The sequence below is a fragment of the Rhagoletis pomonella genome, unplaced genomic scaffold (genome assembly GCF_013731165.1).
Source record: "Rhagoletis pomonella isolate Grant_MI unplaced genomic scaffold, Rhpom_1.0 Rhpom_scaffold_00005, whole genome shotgun sequence".
NCBI lineage: Eukaryota > Metazoa > Arthropoda > Insecta > Diptera > Tephritidae > Rhagoletis > Rhagoletis pomonella.
Window position 1 is genome coordinate 53,519,396 of NW_023458559.1, and position 20,013 is coordinate 53,539,408.

Genomic DNA, 20,013 nt, shown 5'->3' on the forward strand with positions numbered 1-20,013 from the left:
TGCTGTACAGTGTAATTCATATTATTCGAAACTGTTCTGCTTTTTGTAAACTTGATGTAAATAGGTACCTCTTAGAGTCCGACCGATTAATTGGCATCGGCATCAGCATCTGCATCGGCATCGGCCGTTTTTGGCCGATTCTTTTTACTTTTTTTTTAGCAATTTTAACAAATGTTCATCAAAATTTGGAACTGTTTAATCAGATTGTTTAGAATTTTTTTGAGTACGCACTTTTTTACATTTTAGTATAATAAAGTGCAAGTTTGAAGTAGCTAGGTAAGTGTTGATTTTTGACAATTTTTTGTTCACGCATTTTCTTCCAAAGAAAATATATTCCAAAATTTTTTGTTGTATAGAGAAAATCCGCAACACCTTCCACAAAAAAAATTCCAAAAATCAATAGTAAGTCCTTGTTACATAAAATTTGCACCGAATTAAAATAAAATCGAATGGGCTACAAAACTGCATACTCAGAATATTTAAAGAAAAAGTTTGAAATTTTTACTAACATGTTTTTTGTTAGATAACGAGCTATACTTTCATGAAAAAAAATTAAAAACATTAAATAAACGAAAGGGAAATAGCCAAAGAATGCTAAAATATCGTTACTGAACATAGTGTTACGATTATCCTTGAATTAATCGCTGAATTCGTAAATCCTTCGGGTTCTTTTCCCTGGATTGTTAAATTGTTTACGTTGCAAAAATACTTCTATCATTAAAAATCTACGGTTACTGTTACTAACAAATTGTATTCAATATAACAACTTTATAGTTAGAAGAACCTGCATATTTTTTTTAACCGACTTCCAAAAAAGGAGGAGGTTATCAGTTCGTCGGAATATATTTTTTTTTTTTTTTTTTTTTATGTATGTTACCGCATAACTTTGGACCACGTCAACCGATTTCGATAATTCTTTTTGCATCGGAAAGGTAGTGTCTCAGAGGTTCCATACTAATCTGGTTAAGATCCGATCAGCGGATCATGAGATATATATATATATATATTTTTTTTTTATATGAGAGTTGACTCGGTTTTTTTTGCTAAAAATTACTTGTTACTACTATGAGTACAGCTAAGAAATGCGACTATTTTTTAACATTGAATAAGAAAATGACTATGGAACAAAGTATTGCAATGATATGTATGCATAGGCGATATAGTACTTTTAAAACATAGTAAGTGAATAGATTCTCGAATGATTATTTGTTTTGTAATGTTATTTTTTTATGTTTTTCTTTTGTTATTATAAAAGTTTGTCACAAACATTTGTTCTTGAATGAATTTATATTCAGGTAGTTTTTTTTTAAGGAATCGGCATCGGCATCGGCCAAAAATTGGAAAAAGGGTCGGACTCCAGTACCTATGTGTTTAACTGGGTAATTGTAAAGTAGTAATCAGTATGTAAATACATGCATACTTCTCATTGTGTCAGCTATTTATGCATACATATGTATGTATATGTATATTTATAAATTTTTTTAATACCGTTAAACTGCACGCTACTTAGTACATATGTAGTTTATTGTTTTTTTCCTATTTTGATAAAATTTTTGTTTTTGTATTAAATATATTTGCGTAAGTTATTAGTTTGTATTCTATAAATTTAATAATTGATCGCTTTGTAAATAGACTACTTATGTATATACATATGTATGTATGGATGTGTGAGTGAGTATTTGACGAAATTGTTTTTTTCTGAAAGCGAAAGCAGCAGAATAAGGCAGAAAGTTGAAATTCAAATATATTTTTATAAATTCGGTTAAATTTAAGCTACCAATATATTTATTTAAACATTTATTATTTGTTTATCTAAATCCTAAAAAAATACAGCTTAGGAGAGTTTTCGTTAAAGGTTAAGGAAATAAAAAAAATATATATATTAAAGTCGGCATTTGAAAAAATTTATTTTTATTAAATAAATTTGTTTAAGATAAGATTCTCTCTTTATTTTACTTTATTTCATTTTATTTTTTTGATTAAATTAAATTTTTTTTTCACATCATTTTATTTCATTTATTTTTTAAACCAACAAAAATAAAATAATATGTACACATAAACAAAATCGTAGAAAAAATTGCTGTTAAGAAAGTTAGGTAAATAATGCTGTACATTTCTATTCGATTTGAAATAATTTTATTCAATGAAATATACTCGTATACATAAGAACAAAAAATATTTGAGAAATTACTAAGTACTTTATCGTAAAACTAATAAAAGCACGAATTTTTAGTAGGAAATAAAATATTAAAAAAAAAATAACATTATAAAATGTATTGCACATTGTTACTTACATACATATGTCCGCACATACAATAATATTTCATTTCTATGTGAAAAATATAATAGCTAGTGCATATGTGCATTTCTAAATACTTATACAATTTTAAATATTTTTTTTATCTATTTATTATAACTTCCTATATTTTTGAATATCTGTACTTAAAAATGTTCGCCTTAAAATTCATGTATCCAATATTTATAATACCTACTTAATGGGTCGTATGAATAAAAATTAAGCAATTGCTTTTTCTTCATTCCTTTTACTTCAATTTTGTTTGAATAAATGGAGTAAAAGGTCTGAAATTTTTAGAAAAAGCAATTGCTTATTTTTATTCATATTGCCCAATGTTTCTGCTGCATAATTCGCAAATATTAGTTTTCAAAATTTAAAGCTTCATATTTATGTTTTTCGCTTTTATATTTTTCTATTAAATAATTGAATTTAGTACGCAAAAATCAAGTACAATTTTTTCTTTGTTTACTAATTTAAAATAATATACGTCCGTACACAAATTTTTGGGATGATCGAAATTTTTGAGGTGGTCGAAAATTGAGAGTTTCAGAATATTTGCAGTATTCCGTTTTATGAAATTTCTAAATCATACTGCTGGTTTACTTTTATTTTCCCGTGTACCTATGTATGTATGTACATACACTTACCCCCATTTATATGCTACTCCATACTTCCTTTTTACAGTACACATATTTTGTATGAATTGTAGTGCCCTAACGACGAGTGTGGTTAAAAATTTAAATTGTTTTTTTTTTCAATCTGGCTATTTGAAATACATATATATTTTATAAATATTTAAACTGCGGTGAAATTAACTATTTTATGATCGACTAGTGTTTCTCTCTCGAAATCTCGAAATCGCATATTTCAAACACTGTATAGGTTTTAAGCTTTTTAAAATACATACTTATGTAAATTTTCTTGTAACTTTTGTGAACTTTTTGCTATCAAGGGTCTCTCCCATTCTTAATTTAACTGAGCAGGAATAAGATTTATGTTGTAGATACGACTATCCTCATTTTCGTGGTGCATCTTCCCTTTAGGCATATTTTTTGCCATCATTCAATACACTTAGCGCACGCGCTGCACTCGTTCATCAAGTACTCCTCTCAGCTTAATGCATTTAGAAAACGGAATACAGTTGTATCTTAAATTTAATCTAAATGTTTGTACATGTCATCTAGCTGAGGCTTGAAGTAGCTCTTCAATTGCGGTCGCTTTGCTTTGAATGTGGGTGTCAATAGGCCATTTTGCACGGAAAATGGATCGGGATGTAAGTAGATATCCTTTACCTAAAAAGAATAAACATAGAAAATATGAATCATTTAAATCAGACAATTTTTTACAACCTCTCACTAGGTGACCACCCACCTGTTCGAAGGATTTAAGTCCGCTCTGTTTTCCCCAATTCAACATATCGCCCATGATGAGCTCCTTCACTTGTGGGTTATTACACAGCACAGATAGTGTGCCCCTAACACGATTCTCATTGGCCCACTGCTTGAGCACATCCACATCAGGCACGACAACAGCTATGACGCAGCTCTTAAAAGGGATTCGGGGAAGATATGCATAAATTGTTCAATGAAAATTGTAATAACATATTTTGAAAAAAAAAATGTGCTTACCTTGAGACTTTCGCCATAGACATACACCTGATTTACATATTGGCTCAGCGTGTAAATGTTCTCAATTTTCTCTGGTACAATATATTCACCCTGGCTGAGCTTGAAAATATGCTTGCGGCGATCGATTATGCGTAGCGTGCCATTCTGTAGCCACATGCCGACGTCGCCTGTGTGATGCCAGCCTTCAGAGTCGACGGCCTCAGCAGTTTTCTCGGGATCTTTATAGTAACTACGATGGCAAACAGAAGAGAAAGTAAATTTATGTTCAGAGAGTATAGGTTTTTGTGAGTGTAAGATTGTTGTAGGGCGATAACCCCAATGAATGGTGTGGGGCCAGACTTGGTACCCCCATTAGCTGTGTTAGGTAAACCAAAGTACATATTGAACTCGAAAATAAATTGAAATGTGAAAATAAATACTCTGCGAATGAGCGCATATTTCAATAGTTAGATTTATGCGATCAAAATCAGGATTCACCCAAATAATCTGGCAGTGTTGGGCGCCTAGACTTATATGAAACGACAAAAATAGTTGTATGTAGCTATCTTAAAAAACGATTACCTAATTAGGAAACTATAATAATATAACATTGAGGTGGATTGATCCAGAGATAGTTGGTAAAATATTTAGAGAATATTCTGGAATGGCAAATTTTTTGGAGATACACACCGAAGATTTTTTGGGCCGATTATTGAAAACCCAGAGCTTGTCTATTGCGACTAAATAGTCAAGGATCAAAACAATTTTGAAATGTATGAACAAACTATGCGCTCTTACCCATGGAACACATTAGAACCGCGTACGCACACTTCTCCAGTATTTTGGCTGGCAAAATATTCCATCTCCGGCACATCCACAAGCTGTAAAGTATTTCTTTAAACAAACGGCCTTCGACATAAGGGCATTCTTAGTACTTACTTTGACTGCGTTGCAGGACACCGGAGGACCCACGTGATTCGGCACATAGTCGCCTTGTACGGTCAGCGTGATGGCGCCGGTGCACTCTGTTTGACCGTAACCCTCCAACACCAAGCAACCTAATGCACAACGCATGAATGTCAATACGTTACCGGCTAGCGGCGCCGATCCGACTACCATTAAACGCAGATTTCCGCCAAAAGCTACACAATATTAGAAACATCAGTTGGCATATCGTTCATCCAACACTCCCTGACAGCTACGTACCTTGGTGTACCTTTTTGAAAACCAGCTTGTCCCAGCAACCATTTCGTCGCATAATTCCACGCGACAACTCATTTTCCTTGGCCTTGAGCGCCATGTTGAACAGCGTACGCTTAATCGCCGAGGAGGAAATCTCATTCTGGATTTTGTCATACACTCGATTGAGCAGACGCGGCACAGCCGGCATAACGGTCGGTTTCAGCATTTTCAGGTCATTGGTCAACTCTTTGATGTCGCCCGAGTAGAAGCCAACACAACCACCTACATAGTAGATGCCATTCTCACAGCAGCGCTCGAACATGTGAGCCAATGGCAGAAACGATATCATTACATCGCCGGCGCGAATTCGGTGTTCACCTGTGAAAGGCAATATTAGTTCAGTCAAATTCTGTCATCCACTTCAGCAGACGCACTCTCTCCTGCTCATTACTCACCCATTTGCAAGATCACCGCACACACGCCGGCCACCACATTGCCATGCGTCAGCATTACACCTTTCGGATTGCCGGTTGTGCCGGATGTGTAGCAAACGGTGCACAAGTCCTCGGAGACCGGTGGCACCTCTGGATGGTTGCCCTTGGCGCCCAATTTCTCTACATCGATGAACGAGAAGATCTGTATACCACGACTTCTGGCGCGATCCAATGTTTGTTGACGTATTGGCTTGATAGCCACTACAATCTTCAAAGTGGGCGGCGCCTTATCCAAAATCAGCAAAGCCTTAGCATCGTCCTCCACAACAACTAGCGACATTTCCGTTTGACGCATAATGAACGCGCACGCTTCTGGTCCGAGCGTATCGTACAGCGGCACAACGACCAACGAGAAGCAGTAACAACCCTGTTCGTAGAGAATCCACTCAGGCCGGTTCTGTGAATAAATGCCAACCAACTGCTTGGGACGCGCACCCAAGGCAATCATGCCAGCACCGAAATTTTTGGCGCGCAACAACGCCTCATCGTAATTGATCCACTGTGATACAGAGGGGGGTAAGTAAGTAGAATTTTATTTTATTTTTGCTTATTTTAGGTATGTTAATCACACTTTAATAACAGTAGTTGTTACCCATTCATATGCAAACTTACCTGATATGGTGATGTGAGAGTCTCGCGCCAACCCAAGCACGGTCCATTGTTGGAGGAGTAGGCACCTTCGCGAAATGTCTGATACAGGGTGCGCACATTCTCGGTAATGTAGCTGATGAATTTGCCATTTTTGGCTTCTTTGTAGAATTTCGAGACATGTATGTGATCAGGACCCTGGACGGAAAAGTGGTGGCATGCAATAAGAATGTGTAATATGGGGAAGAGAGAAAAAGGGAATATTTCTTATGAAAATATGTAAACGGTGTAGCGTGGATTTTGTGAAAGTGTGGTTGTGAAAAGTCGTTTTAATGATAAATATTGACGATAGTGTGGATATATTTATGCATACATACATATGTAATGTATATAGGGTGGTCCAAAAATGCATGTGGAAAAGTAAAGTCCGAATTTTAATGCTTTTATCCCCTAGGATTGTTCTATACCAAAAAAAAATTATACCCGTGTTTTTTTTTTTTAAGTAAAAAATACTTTGAGGCCGGTGCAAACGGTCAAGCTTTACCATGTACATATATGGGGAAAAACAAGTTTTCGTAGAAATGATATAGAATTCTTGAAAATATTTTTTCAATATTTTTGACCGGAAAACTTTGTTTCTCTGCAGGAGACTGCCAATAATAGTACCCAATTGTTTATTTAACCATTTTTTAATACTAAAGATTTTTTATGTATCCCCCCATTGTATTTGCTGGCATTTTCTGGGGGTTTTCGCTGATCTATAAAATATAATTACTATTAATAAATGCTTAAATAAACAATTGGGTGTTATTAATGGGACTCCTCTGAAAACTCCTCTTCTGAAGACTCTGTTTAGTCTTCCCATCGAAAAATATTAATTTTCAAGAATTCTATACCATTTCTACGAAAACTTGTTTTTCTCACATAAAATATATGGAAAATTTTAAACGCTTTGAGCGACCTCTAAATACTATTTTATTTCAAAATCAAAAATAGGGATATGTTTTTTTTTATATAGAACAATCTTATGGTGTGAGAGGATTAAAATTCCGACTTTACTAGTTTTGGACCACTCTAATGTATTACATACGAATTTGTGTGGTAAATGTAAGAAATCAACTGTGCTCAAGGAATACATATATTTTTCTTAGTAGGTATAAGTGTTTAGCAGTCCTAAATAATCATAAGCGTAATGTTTGGATAAACTGAGAATTTGTCGAAGATTTCCGTTTTTCCCTCCTCAGTGGATTTGAGATAATTTGTTTTTGGCTGTGACAAAACTTTAATGTTTGTCTTTAAGCAAATCATTCATGACAAATTTTAGGAAACTTACTTTTTTTTTATAATGGTTAAACTTCAAACTTGGTTGTTGCTATATAAAGTTTGTATCAATTTTAAATTTAACACTTGGATTTTTAGCTTCTAAATTTGAGTTATAGTACATAGGTAAATACATGCTTGTAACTATCTTTCGTGATAAGAAGTGAAATATGTACGTTTTTTGTATGTATTGCAAATCTTTCATCTACATGTATGACTATCTTTTTTAAGAATTCTTCATATACACAAAGTTTTGTTATGCCATATTATTTGCAGAAACGTCATCGAGAGATATTGGAAAAATCAAAAAAAAAAAAAAGTATTCTTAAATATATTTATTTATGTAGGTATGTATGAGTATTTATGGGACATATGTATGTATATGTGCACTCTGTTGGTAAATTAATGAGCATTCAAATTTAATTGAGAACTAATGCGAAAACACATCAACAGCCCGAAAGTGATTAATGAGCGCTACTTCGAACGGTCAGCATAGTGCCGATTTGTCAGTCGCTTGTGACAACAGCAATGATGTGTGAGCGTGGTGCATCCTTCGAGAACAATAAAAAGAGTGTGACATTCAGAATGCGGGACGTGTCATCATTGCAATGGCATGAATAACATTAACCAAAAAGTTTAACTCAAGACTCTTGAATCAAAATATATAATAAATTCGCGTACCAGCAATTGCAATTTCGATATATTAATCATATATCGCACAAAAATGAAAACAATTTTTTTTTACTTAATTGATCTTTATTTAATTATAGACTCGGAATAACAGTATTTCAAAATGCTTATTCAAGTACTTTTGTAAAAGAACTCTCGAATAGTTTATATGAAAATGATTGATGAAAACCATATGGTGTGTATGTACATATGTACATGCATATGTAGGTGTACAAATGTAACTATGTATGCTTAAATATGCGTATAATGAAATTTCTTTTCAGTTTCATAGCAAATCGCTGCTTGCGTAAATTGTTGCCAAATGCAATAAACCAGCTGTCGCCGAATGCTTAGCGTACCAGAAGGAGCGAGTTTTCATAGTTGCAAGGTTTATATCCAAAAGTTGGCCAATAATTTTAATCAACAGAAAAAAAAATTGATTTGAAATAAGTGAATGTGAAAACATTAAAATAAATTATATTTTCTTTTAACAACAACAAAAATTTAAAGTAAAGTTTATATGTCTACTTATCTTAACTGAATAAAATAAAAACTCCTTAATTTCCAATTAATTTTTTTCCCACTTTGATCTTGTTTGGAAATTGCCCACAGTGCGGCTCACATCTAACCCTTTAATGTATGTATCTTAAATGCCATTTAATAGCTTCACAAATGATTGATTCGTTGGAATGACAAGGAAATACGAATGAGTGCAAGTTCAAATTTAAAATTAAATTTTTAATGCCACACAAAACTACAAAATTTTGACGTGGAAATTTGCCACCAAATTCTCAACATTTTAATTGCTAGTTTACGGTTGCAGCCAAAGCATTTACATATGTACTTGTACATACAAATTTATACATAAGGATGTATACACGTAGGTACGCTTATAAGATTATTAAAAAAAAAAAATGTTTTTAATTATGTATCTAAGAGACTATAAAACTTGCCGTGCAAATAGTAGATATGTTAGATATACACTAGGCGACAAATGAAAGTGTACACCTTGTTCTAGTATAATATTCACAATTATTTTCATGAAAAATTTTTTGCATTTATTATTTAGGAAAATATTGTTCATTCTATAATGTAAACCATATAAATCAAAGTTTCACACTTCATATAAAGTTCACAAAAATTCAAAAAATTGTCATCAAACTTTTCCACTTTTTCGGGTATGCAGTTTAGTAGCCCATTCAATTTTATTTTAATGAAGTGCAAGTTTCAACCGGCTAAAGAATCGCGTTGATTTTATTTATATAATAAGTTCAATTTACAAAAACTGCCGTTGAGTTCTTTTAATTTTGTTGCTAGCGGCCTCCCGCATTTTATTTCATAAGAAAAACAGTTCAAAACTCCGACACAAAAAAAAAATATCTTAAATCAAGGTGTTTTTTTTAGTCGTTTGAAACTTAAACTTCATTAGAATAGAAATTGAGTGGGCTACAAAATTACATACTCGAAAATTTTCTAGAAATTCAGAATATAAAGTTGGAAATTTTTTTTAATTTTTGCGAACTTTATATCGTCGGTCCCTACGAAGAGTAGCACATTTCACTATTCGCGTGGAAGACCAGCACATTTCACTATTAGCGTGGAAGACTAGCACATTTCATTATTCGCGTCGAAAAGTAGCACATTTCAGATTTTTGCGTGGAATAGTAGCACATTATTTGCGTGGAAGACTAGCACATTTCAGATTTTTGCGTGGAAGAGTAGCACATTTCAGATTTTTGCGTGGAAGACTAGCATTTCAGATTTTTGCGTGGAAGAGTAGCACATTTCACTATTTGCGTGGATGAGTAGTACAATTAAGGTTTAAAATAAATCATAAAGGCATAATTTATATTGGAAATTACATAAGTGTTTATTTTATATTTCTAAAATTGTATTATAAAATTCATGAAATTGAAAATGATCATTTGCTGGAGATCATCCACTTTTCTTTTTTTTAAAGGCATTTTTCCCCTTTAAGCTTTATGCAATTCATATTGTTTCATGGTTAACCATTGAAAATTTGTTTTCAGTATTTCAATTTCAATTAAAATGAAGTTCATTTAAAAAAAAAACCTGTAAACCCACGCTAAAAACTTTGTAGAAATCTAAAAAAAAGTCAACAAATTTTAAACTTATTTACTCAGAAATGTTAAAATTTTGTTTAGTATGAAGCTTTATAGCCGATTCAATTGTAGTGTGATAATGTGTAAGTTTCAAGAGCCTTAAAATTACCTTTGATTCTTTTTGTCGCATTTGCTCCCATATAACGAATAAACACAATTTATTTTTATATGGAAGAAAACCGCAACAACGGAAATTTTAAGCCACTTGAAACTTGCACATTATTGCAATAAATTTGAAAGGGCTTTAAATCTATATACTCAAAAAATTCTGAGAAAATAATTTTGAAATTTGGATGAACATTTTTAGATTTTTTTTTAGTTTTCTACAAAGTTTTAAATATGGGTTTATATGGATTTTTTTCAGAGAATGAACTTTATTTTAATGAAAATTCTTAAAAATAAATAAATAAACATAAGTGGAAAACAACATCACTTTGAAATGAGGTGCTCTTGATATGACTGCAAGTATATTAGGGTGGCACAAAACAGTAAAGTCGGAATTGTAATGCTCTCACCCCCTAGGATTGTTCTATATAGAAAAAAGCATACCCCTATTTTTATTTTAAAATCAAAAAATATTTAGAGGTCACTCAAAGTGCTCAAAGTTTTTCATGTATTTTTATATGGGAAAAACAGATTTTCGTATAAATGGTATAGAATTCTTGAAAATCAATATTTTTCGATCGGAAAACTCTGGTTCTCTTCAGGAGACTTATAATAATAATACCCATTTATTTATTTAACCATTTTTTAATACTAACAATTTTTTATTTGTCCCTAAATGGCATTTTTCGGGGTTTTTTGTGGACCTATAAATTATAGTTGCGATGAAAAAATGGTTAAATAAACAATTTCGTGTTTTTACTGGGTATATTCTGCAGATGAAAAGAGTTTTCCGATAGAAAAAAATTATTTTTTTTTGAATTCTATACCATTTCTACGAAAAGTTTTTTTCTCCATATAAAAAACATGGAAAACTTTGGGCGCTTTTAGCGACCTCTAAATATTTTTTGATTTCAAAATTAAACAAGTAAGAGAGTCTAAGTTCGGGCGGAGCCGAACATTAAATACCCGGCGCAAGTATTAAATATATGTTTTCTCACCTTTCCGAAACCTACCGCTAGATGGTAAGCCGGGGTGTATCAATTTTGAGCGTCCTTCAATTTCGAAATATTGCAGTTTCAAGCATTTCTGAAATTTACCGTTATATGAAAAGCGACCGTAATTTTAGTCCGATTTCAATAATTTTCAACGTTTTGCTTTCATGTGGCAAGTACAATAACCACACCGAGTGTGGTACAAATTGGTAGAACGGTTACCGATTTACATTTATGTGATTATAAGTGGGCGGTGCCCCGCCTATTTTCCAAAATATTATCATGAACGTATTTCTTGGTAACGAATTGTTGCAAGCATCAATTTTGAATAAATTAGCTTCAATATTTACTGATTAATCGAAGATTTTGTATTTCTCTAAATTACTGTTATATGGGATGTGGGCGTGGTTATTGTCCGATTTCGCCCATTTTCAATACGAACCTACCTTGGATTAAGGGAAACCTATTTTTCGTTGAGATATCTCAATTTTTGCTCAAGTTATCGTGTACACGGACGGACGGACGGACGGACAGACGGACAGACGGACGGACAGACAGACATGGCTTAATCGATTTCTTTTTTCATCCTGATCATTTGTGTATACATTTGTCTATATCTATCTCGATTCGTTTTGGCTGTTACAAACAACCGTTATGTGAACAAAATTAATATACCCTTGTGCACAAGTGCGCTCGGGCATAAAAATAGGGGTATATTTTTCGGTATAGAACAATCCTAGGGGGTGAGAGCATACAAATTCCGACTATACTTTTTTAAAAGCATTTTTGGACCACCCTAATGTACATATATGTTTCTCGTATTTATAAATAGATTCCCTGAGGAAGACGCGAATATGCGCCAAAACAAGTAGGAGGAAATTACACGTTTATTATATTTGTTATAAAAGACCGAAAAGCTCCATACACAACATTAAACCTTCAGCTTAGTCGAGGAGAAATAATTATAACATACATGTATGTTTGGTTTTTGTACGGCTACTGGTACCACTTTATATGAATTCGCTACTATTCTACGCGAGAATCTGAAATGTGCTACTCTTCCACGCAAAAATCTGAAATGTGCTAGTCTTCCACGCAAATAGTGAAATGTGCTACTCTTCCACGCAAAAATCTGAAATGTGCTAGTCTTCCACGCGAATAGTGAAATGTGCTAGTCTTCCACGCGAGAATCTGAAATGTGCTACTTTTCGACGCGAATAATGAAATATGCTAGTCTTCGACGCGAATAGTGAAACGTGCTTGTCTTCCACGGTAATTTGAGATGTGCTACTCTTCGTTGGAAGCGACGATATAAAGTGTGAAGCTTCGATTTATATGATTTACATTATAGAATGAACATTTTCCTAAATAATTAATGCAAAAAGTTGTCCAAGAAAATAATTGTGAATATTATACTAGAACAATGTATACCCTTTCATTTGTCGCCTAATGTACATATTTTCGTACATGGATGTATGTATGTAAGGACAAGGGTATCACTACAAGATATGCATCACTTCCGATTTTATCATTGCGGAGGTATACATATAGTATGTATGCATAAATGTATATGTAAATATGTACGTCACTATTGTTGTATGTATGTATTTATATGTACATATGTAATACGATTTGCACTAAATTGGGCAATTACTAGGATGTATAATTCATTGTTAACGGTTTATTTTTCTCTTTTACCCTGCGATGAATATCTAGTAGTGGATCGTATCTTAACTAATAGAATGCGGAAGAAATTGGGCAGAATGCATAGGTAGATTTATACACAAATATGTATGTATGTATTTTTGTAGTAATTTTCAGGTAACGTTGATTATTGTTGTTGTTGTTGGCAGATGCAAAAATAAAATATAGAAAATAACAAATTAAAAATTACAAAATGCAAAAATTAGAAAAATTAAAAATTACTGTGAAGTAAATCTCAAAAAATGTACACACATATTTTTTAAAAGAAAGTCTTTAACATGATAAAAACATTATAAGGTAAAACCGTGCGCTCAATTAGTCAGCCATCATTTATTTTTTGAAGTTTGTCTACTTTATAAAATAAAAATTTTCAGTGCAACTCAAATGCCAAATCAGAACAGAGACTGAGAACGCGTTCCAGTTTTGGTTTAGTTCTGCATGAGAACAAAATGTAATGTCAAGAACGTTCCCATAAAAGAACCAAATGGGAATAAAAGAATTGAGAGCAGTTTGAAGGGGAAAAAACTGAGAACAAAAGGTTTGGGAACATCTCCATAAGGGACAAAATTCGAACAAAACTAGAAGAACAGAATGAGAATGAAACTTTCGGGAACGTTTCCAATGAGGACGAATTGAGAACGAGTGTATCGAGATCGTTTTGCAAGGAGGATCAAATAAGAACAAAGGTCTGGGGAACGTCCTGCTAATGAACAAAACGAGATAAAAGGTTTTGAGCACTTGAGCAACGTTGAGAATGAGAGGGGAATCTGCGTGTTGGGATCAAAAATATTTTCAGTGAAAAGCAGGATTGTTAATTCTAAGCGCAAAGGAATTCTGGGTCACTTCAACTTCCATATCGTTTATCATTAGGATGAACCGTCCATTTATGGAACTTTTTTTTTTGTGCAGGAAAAGTTCGCGTCTTAAGTCTTTCGTAGACTTAATTTCCATATCTTTCAGTTCTTTTTTGATAAGTTTTAATATTCAAACGTTTCTAACAAATGAACGCTATGTGAAAAATTTTGTACTCGCTTCCATTCTTCGCGAATAGTTCAGAGAAGATTTCTTCCCGTTTCGTTCTCTGTCGAAAAGTTCCTGAGACTTTATTTTCAAGATTGTTCTTCGCGAGAAAGCTCCTTACACTTTTGTTCCCGTCCAGCCCATTTCAAAAAAGTTCCGAAGACATTTGTTTCCATTTTGTTCTCTCAGAAATGTTCCCGAAAATATTGTTCGCATTTTGTTCTCTGTGGAAACGTTCTGCAGGGTTTTTTTCTTTTTAATTCCTATTGAGAACATTCTCAACAGTTTTGTTCTCATTTTGGTTTTGGTTTTGAAACGTTCTGGGGAACGAAGCTACGAGAACGACACCTTTTGAAAATATTGAATTTTACTTTAAATTTTGAGACTGCAAGTGAGAATGTATGTTTGTGCGCTATTCTCAGCGGTTTTACCTTTAAGTTTTTATATCCTTTTATGTATGCACAGAGAAAAGACTAGCAAATAAAAAAGGCAAAAAGAATAAGAGATTTATGTATATCTATGAGTTTTCTTTAAATACTCATTCTTCTTACATATATCTATAGGAAAAATCTTAATAAAATCAAATACGTTACCTACGTAAAAGACAAAAAAATTTAAAACAAAATCTGCGCTGACCTGGCATCGAACCCGGCATTTACTAATATAATACTAGTCCTCTAAGTTTCCTCGTTTTAGAAAATTAGACTACTTATTTTTGGTAAAAATTTAAATACTTGCTCTTCAAGCCCCAACTACTAGTCAAACTCCAAGAGGATTTTACTCCATCTCATCACAATTTTTCATAGAGCGTTAAAGTTTCCTCTTTTTGAGGAGAAACTTATTAAGGGATTCACAAGACGTGCTAGCTGTCGTAAAATCATTTCATAAGATACATTTTTATATTTTATATTTTTTATCAGTTCAAAAACATTTCAGTGTAGTAAAAAATCATCTAAAACCATTTTAATCATTATTTTACATAAAAAGATGTTAAGCTTAAGATTTTATGACGTTTAATACGTAGTGTTAATCCCGTTTAGATTATTATCCGTCAAAATTTAAACATTTACTATTTCCTCCTTTATCCGCACAAGGTTTGCGTTTTTGACGACCTTAACTAAAGTTTTCTGCTTAAAGTTTCTTTTGTACTTTTTAACCCTCCAAGTACTATTATTTTCCCTTCTTCTTCTTATTTGGCTCTGTAACCGCGCAAGCGACTGCTACCACCAGCGGGTTCCGAGTTGAATACTTTCAGAGCTGGAGCGTAGGTGTCCATTCGAACGACATGGCCAAGCCAGCGGAGCCGCTGTATTTTAATTCGCTGCACTATGTCCATGTCGTTGTAAAGTTCATACAGCTCATCGTTCCATCGTCTGCGGTCCTCGCCGTCGTCAACGCGTAAAGGCCCGTAAATCTTCCGCAAAATCTTTCCCTCGAATACTCCAAGAGCCGCCTCATCGGCTGTTGTCATTGTCCACGCTTCTGCGCGCCATATACCAGCACGGGCATGATGATTATTTTCTCACTGTGTGAAAAAGACCCGTTGTGATAATGGGTTAAAATGTTCTATGAACGAAAATCGTCGTTTTATGTAATATAAAATGGCATGCTTTATAATAGAAATTTCCTTCTAAAAGAGGGAACTTTGAGTGACTCTAAAAAATAATTGCAAAAAGATGGATCAAAATAATTTTTTTATTTGACTGCCTTTTTTAGCAGTGAGGGCACACCTAAATACTTTTATATTGAAAGTACTAGTTTGGGTACTAAATACACAAATACTTAGTATTTGGAGATGCCTACGATTAAAGTAAAAAAAAAAAAACTTGGGTATTTCAGAGTTTGTTAAATAGTCAAGTAAATAATACTAAGGCATTTAAAAGTTACTAAATATCCAAGTAAAAATTTTTCTAAATACTGAAGTAAACAATACGTAGGTATAGCAAATACAATTTTGCCCATCACTGCTTTTTAGGCATAGTTTGGTGTAGATCCTAAAATGACTGTCCCTCTTGATCGAAAAAAAAACGCTGAGCCACGCAAATCAAGTTCGGAGAGAAATAAATTTTCACAACAAATTATCTCTGTTTTACGCACCCAAACAAGAAAAAAGAAATTTCCAACTCACACATATTTCTATATACGCATCCAGTTGTAAATACTAAAATTACTCAATATTCAAACTGTCAATAAAAAAACCAAGGTTTACCTTCAAAACGTCACTTTGACTGGACATTTCGATGGGTGGACGTATCGTTGTTATTTGGCCACAGCACGACATTTTTTAGCTCCAAATTATTTCACTTTTCACTTAAACTATTTTTCTTAGCGCAAACTAAAAACTGTTTTGCTTATTTTATTTATTTATTATAATTATTATTATTATCTGTTATTGTTTTTTTTTTATAAAACAAACACACGCCTCACTGTACACTTTTATGGTTCAATCAATTATCTCTCGACAAGGGCAGCTGCACTAATAAAAATTTTGTGTTTATTGGAAAATGCTCTTAGCCTATCTGCGATTGTGCGGCATTAATGTGGTTTATTTTTCAATATCCATTCACGCTCAACTGCAATTGTTTGAAAATTATGGTCTTCAAAGATCATACGAAAATAAACAAATAATATTGAATATTGAAAGCGCCAGTAGTCGAAATGGATGGTTTTATTTTAGTTTGCTTTTCTCACAGTTTCACATTAAAATTACTCATTTTTTCTCACTTAAGTAATAATAGTCATTTTGAAAATAATTTTAATAGTGTATTTGTATATAGTTACGTATATACACATATGGGTGGTAATGTTGTTGTGGCATTATCAATTTTATAAAAATTGCTATTATCCTTTCATCTATGGTAAATATTTTTAATGACTTTAGCTTTACTAATATCAAACGCTAAGTGGAAATATTTTTTATTATTCTAAAAAATGCCTAAGCATTTTTTTATCGAAGTATGGTATACATATGTATATGCCTACCAAAATATTTTTTTATACAAAATTGTGTTTTTAGCACTCACGGCTAGTGTTTTTTTTAATTTCAAAATTAATAGATATACGATTTTTTTAGTTTAAAAAATTTTAAAATTTTTAAAAATCTTCAGAAAGCTCGCATATATGTACAAACGCAATTTTATTTATTTTATTTTATAAATAATTCTGAGACGCCTAAGCACATGTGTATACATATTAGGGTGGCCCTTAAAATATCAACATCTAAATTTCGTATGTTCTACGTATAAAATAAAGCCAGCTACGAAAATTTTAAAAAAATTTTTAGGGATCGCCATCAGTGTTATGAAAACAATATTTTTTTTAATCGCAAAAATTCTACAAACTTTTGACTTGTAATCTGATAAATTTTTTTAAATATTTACCATTTAAAAAACTCCAATTTTTTTTTTTTTAATTATTGCATAAGTCTTTACTTTGCACGTAGATCAAAATAACAGGCTGCGCCTTGACCAGGGTTGACACTTTGGTAAATTGTTACCAAAATTGGTAGAAAAAATTTGAGTTGATAAAAAGGTAAATTTTTTCTCATTTTGGTAGATTTTTGTTGAATTAGTTTGTTTAAAAAAAAAAACAAATAATACTTTTCGTTCCCGCTTTATTTTTCGTAGTTATCTTTATATTATAAATTTCTCTCCAAAAGTGTAGTCTACTTTATTCCATTAATTTTCGAACGCTTTAATGCACACTTTTTATATACATACGTATTCGTTATTTTCTAAGTGTTGCAATAAAACTTCACACTTATATTTAAGGTATTCGTAACAAAAGTTTTATGAAGAAAATCCCCGCTACGTCCGCCTGTGGAAAAAATAAAGTGACCCCAAATATAAAGTGGGACGTGACCTTTTAGCAAGTTTTGGCAAATAATAATAAGTAGTTAATCTAAGGAAAAATAAGTTTATTTGATGTGTGTTATTTTCTTATAAAACATAGCTGAATACTTAACAAACACCATATAAATCCAAACTTCAAACTTTGTGCAAAATATAAAATTTGGATTTAAATGGTGTTTTTTAAGTAATCCACTACACTTTCATTAAAAAAATAATAATAAGCATTAAATAAACTTAAGAAAAATAGCCAAAACTTGCAAACATGTCGTGTCCCAGTTTATATGTATATGGGTCACTGAATATTCGCTTAAAATAAAAACCATTGAAATCGGCCCAGTGTTTTCGGATTAAAAAAAAATTGACTTCTAATTTTATGTAACACAGTCCGGCATAAAAATTTTATCCAAGATAAGTCTAGCCATTTCTAATAGATTTTGGGTCGCCAAATTTGTAAAAAATTTAACTTGTATATTTTAATTCTAAGAAAATAAAGCCTATAGCAAAATCGGCTAAAAACGTAAAAAGTTTTTTTTGCAAAACGGTTACAAATCGGCTTCCGGCTACGCCAAATTTTCTCCGTCTGTTTGCTACCGCAACTGGCTAAATCTAGCCGGAAAAATGCTTAACTGGCAACACTGATCACCAACCAGAGATAAACCATTTGTCTTCCCATAACTTTATTCTTATACATATGTATTAATGTTGAATTTTCAAAAGCTGAACACACACGTTTTTATCAAATTTTTACGGAAGTCATGTGAAAGAAATAAATAGTTTTCGCTACTAATAAATTTAAACGGGAAAGCCTTTCCATGTCAGAACCCCATTTATTGCTATCTTTGGCAACCTCAACGCGTATGATATATACATACATATGTATGTAGGTACATATACGTATATGTAGGATTTCAAGGTAAAAGTCATGGCAAAATTGTCTCAAGTACCCGCCGAGCACAACAAAGTATTCAATGGTTCAGCAAATATGCCATGCACGCAAACATTTTACGTACATTTCTATAAATGCTAGATATGTATGTATTTATAACGAAGACAAAAAGAAGAGCGTAGGAGTGAAAGCGCCTTGAGATCGGTCAAAACGGAATGGGTGGGAATCTCTGAGTGAATGTCACGAGCACTTTTTAATGGATATTTTTTTAGCTTTAGGTAAAAATATGATCGAGGATCATTGTACATAGATTTCAAAAACCACTTCTAAACAAGTACCCAAAATTTGCCCCAAATATTTAAATATATTAAAGTGTTTTGCCTATAAAATCAGGTAATGAGAACGCGATTTTCTATGAATCACAAAAAATACTTGAAGTGTCAATTTTTGGCATCGCTTGTTATCTATCAAAAATATCAAGAAAAAAAAAATTTTAAATGTGTGAAGCAAAATAAGCTAACAAGCATGCTGTATATAGCTCCTGTGTTTTCTTTTTGGCACACATGCATTGTTTTATGTATATTTAAAATGCGAAAATTCTATTACCGTATTCTTTAAACTTTTATTCATTCATATATCAGACAAAATTAATTTTTATCTTTTTTTTGTGCGCTCAATACGCTTGCGTCTGCATGCTTTCATATTTTTTTTTTGTTGCTTAATCGATTTCTATTATTTTCTGTGTAATTTCTTTTTTTCTTTTTTCAGCAAATTTTTGCTTTTTAGCATTTTGCTCTATTTTTTATCATAGCTTTTTGTTCTAGATAAAAATCGAAAATAGACGCAAGCGTCAAATTCGCAGGCCTTTTCTTAGTCACATTTGAATGTATAATATGTATGTATATGTTTTCGCTGACCAAATTAAAAAAAAAAAGTATAGTGGCATGCACCGATTGCATAGGCCAACGGTGGGCAATCGCGGCTCTTTGCTTAGCAAAGTGCGGCTCTTTTTACTTTCTCTTTGCTTAGAATATTTTGGCTCTTTTTACTTTTTAAAATACATAAATATTTCTTTGCTGGACATTCTTTTCCATTGTGTTATTTTTTTATTTTATTCTTTTTATATATATGTATCTGCGCAAATTGAGATCGGAATATTACCCGCAATTGGAGAAT

The 20,013-nt window shown here is 32.4% G+C and overlaps 2 protein-coding genes across 4 annotated transcripts in view; one reads left to right on the forward strand and one right to left on the reverse strand.

Moving 5' to 3' along the window:
* Nucleotides 1–20,013, forward strand: part of LOC118739217 (long-chain-fatty-acid--CoA ligase 5-like) — a 431,825-nt gene that overhangs the window by 352,851 nt on the left and 58,961 nt on the right. The gene's annotated exons all lie outside the window — the stretch shown is intronic.
* LOC118739218 (long-chain-fatty-acid--CoA ligase 5-like) overlaps nt 2,818–20,013 on the reverse strand; it is a 41,347-nt gene continuing 24,151 nt past the window's right edge. For all 3 annotated transcript variants that reach the window (XM_036470409.1, XM_036470410.1, XM_036470408.1), the window contains 8 exons: nt 6,192–6,365; nt 5,541–6,078; nt 5,110–5,463; nt 4,843–5,045; nt 4,702–4,784; nt 3,925–4,153; nt 3,668–3,841; nt 2,818–3,588 (listed from right to left, as the gene is read on the reverse strand). In XM_036470409.1, coding sequence (XP_036326302.1) covers nt 3,451–3,588; nt 3,668–3,841; nt 3,925–4,153; nt 4,702–4,784; nt 4,843–5,045; nt 5,110–5,463; nt 5,541–6,078; nt 6,192–6,365 — 1,893 coding nt within the window. In that variant the 3' untranslated portion in view covers nt 2,818–3,450. The remainder of the gene's footprint in view (nt 3,589–3,667; nt 3,842–3,924; nt 4,154–4,701; nt 4,785–4,842; nt 5,046–5,109; nt 5,464–5,540; nt 6,079–6,191; nt 6,366–20,013) is intronic.